The sequence below is a fragment of the Piliocolobus tephrosceles genome, chromosome 12 (genome assembly GCF_002776525.5).
Source record: "Piliocolobus tephrosceles isolate RC106 chromosome 12, ASM277652v3, whole genome shotgun sequence".
In the NCBI taxonomy this organism is placed as follows: Eukaryota; Metazoa; Chordata; class Mammalia; order Primates; family Cercopithecidae; genus Piliocolobus; species Piliocolobus tephrosceles.
Window position 1 is genome coordinate 44,424,342 of NC_045445.1, and position 2,399 is coordinate 44,426,740.

General features: G+C 53.1%; 1 protein-coding gene across 1 annotated transcript; it reads left to right on the forward strand.

The window, feature by feature from the left end:
- On the forward strand, positions 1-1,470 carry KCNE5 (potassium voltage-gated channel subfamily E regulatory subunit 5). Its single transcript, XM_023202979.2, has one exon. The coding sequence runs from the start codon at positions 147-149 to the stop codon at positions 573-575; it is 429 nt and encodes a 142-aa protein (XP_023058747.1). The 5' UTR covers positions 1-146; the 3' UTR covers positions 576-1,470.
- Positions 1,471-2,399: the final 929 nt, after the last annotated feature.

The following is a 2,399-nucleotide window of genomic DNA, read 5'->3' on the forward strand; positions in this document are numbered from 1 at the left end:
TGCGAGCCCTCCGGAGAGCTGGGTGCCACCGCCGTTGCCACCACTGAGCCCTGCCCGCCGGCCGGCCCGCTCGCTAGCTCGCTTCCCCTCGCCCAGGGGGAAAGGTCAGCAGCGTCCTGGAGCCGCCGTGTCACTCCCCGAAAGCCATGAACTGCAGCGAGAGCCAGAGGCTGCGAACCCTTCTGAGCCGCCTGTTGCTCGAGCTGCACCATCGGGGTAACGCCAGCGGCTTGGGCGCAGGCCCTGGCCCCAGCATGGGCATGGGGGTCGTGCCTGACCCTTTCGTGGGCCGCGAAGTGACCAGCGCCAAGGGCGACGACGCCTATCTCTACATCCTGCTCATCATGATCTTCTACGCCTGCTTGGCCGGAGGCCTCATCCTGGCCTACACCCGCTCCCGTAAGCTCGTCGAGGCCAAGGACGAGCCGTCCCAGGCTAGCGCCGAGCACGAATGGGCCCCAGGAGGCGCCCTGGCCGCCGACGCCGAGACTGCCGCGGGCTCCCCGGCCGAGGGCTGCCGCCAGCTTGCCCCCGGGGGGCTGCCTGCCCTAGCCCAGGGGGCTGAGCGGGTCTAAAACCACAGCCCCAGGTTGCTGGTTTGCGCCCTCCTCATCTCGCTCATCCCTGGGCGCGCCTCCCGCCTTTCACCCCCAACTCCCTTCCAGGGTTGGCCTCATCTGAGGCCCAAATAATGGTGAGAGGCCAGGAGACCTTGTCTGGAAGGCCCTGGAAGGAGAAGCACCACCTTACCCATTCGTGGCCAGTTTCTCCCTCTTCACCCCTGCGCCTCCACCCCTACCCCGCACATCCAACTGCACTAAACTGCCTCTGCTCTCTTGTCTTCAGACAGCCCTGAGAGCAGGCTCCGGCCCTCTGGGAACTGAATCTAACACGTCCAACACTTGGCATTGAACTGAAGCAATCCATTCTATCAGAACTCTGGGCCGTCTAACTGGCAGCTGCTCCAGGGGCTGCCAGGGACTGCTCACTCTGCAGAGCCAACGGGCTTGCCAGGCCGACTGCAGCAGCTCCAGCTTCCAGTTGCCTTAGGGACAGAGACAAAGGAAATGAAGAGACCTCAGACATCTTTTCCCTCCCTCTCTCTTTCAGCAGGGAGCTAGCAGGACACTAGGAACAGTCTGTGGGATAGAATGAACTTAATGGGGGATGGAAGCCGGAGGAGTGCTCAACGGGGAGGGAAATGATCTATGACTGCAACTGTATGGTTTTCTCGCCTCCCCAGTTTTCATCCCAGTGGTAACTTGCCTGATTTCTGGTAGCTATGCCATCTTCTGCTGAGGGTTACCATTGCTGGGTGTATCACCCCCGTACTTCCAAATGCCTCTCTTCTATTGATTCAGTTGTTATTGCAGTGTCTGCTTCATCCGTGGAACTTGAGGCTCAGATGTCCCCTGCTCTGTAACCCTGGGGAATGTCAGAGGCAGGTAATAAAGGTTGTTTAAACAATAACGCAAGACTCTTCTCTCAAAGATTCCAGCCTTGAGACCCAGTACCATATGGAGAAGGAATCCTTTTTCTTTTGCTTTTGGAAATGAAGTTTGGATTTGGGGGTTGGGTGGTTGTGGTATTTGTATCTATATATCCAGTTCCAATTTGATAGGTGTGATTGTGGGTGAAGAAAATGTTTATATGGCTAAATGGGTTGTTTCTTCAAGTTTTTCAAAAGTTATACCTACTTTATCACTTATCCCTCCTTTTTTCTTATTTCTGAAGCACTTTCAAAGATCACAATGCAGTTTTTCAGGATGCACTTTAAAAAAACCTCTAAGACCCATCACTTTCAGCTATTATCAAACCTAATGTTTAGAAGCCACCTTAATAACTGTTTTTGTTTTACTTTTTTTGAGACAGAGTCTCTCTGTGTCACCCAGGGTGGAGTACAGTGGCACAATCAAGGCTCACTGAAGCCTCTGCCTCCTGGATTCAAGTGATTCTCCTGCCTCAGCCTCCCAAGTAGCCTCCTTAGTAGCTGGGATTACAGATGTGCCCCACCACGCCCAGTTAATTTTTGTATTTTTAGTAGAGACGGGGGTTTCACCATGTTGGCCAGGAGGGTCTCGAACTCCTGACCTCAAGTGATCCGCCTGCCTCGGCTTCCCAAAGTTCTGGGATTACAGGCATGAGCCACCGCACCCAGCCAATAACTTTTTTAAAGTGGCTTATTAAAAGACAAGGAAGCCACCAAATAGTGTAAATCTGAAGTCAAAGAGAAAATTCTTGAACTGAGCAATCTTAACCAATGATGGGTAAAGTTAGAGGTATGTGTTGTACTCATCTATTCTCCTTGTCTCAAGAAGGTTGTCAGAAACTTCCCTGCTTACAGCTGAAATGCTTATATCTGATGATGGCTGTTTGGGCTTCATCAACCACAAATAAAA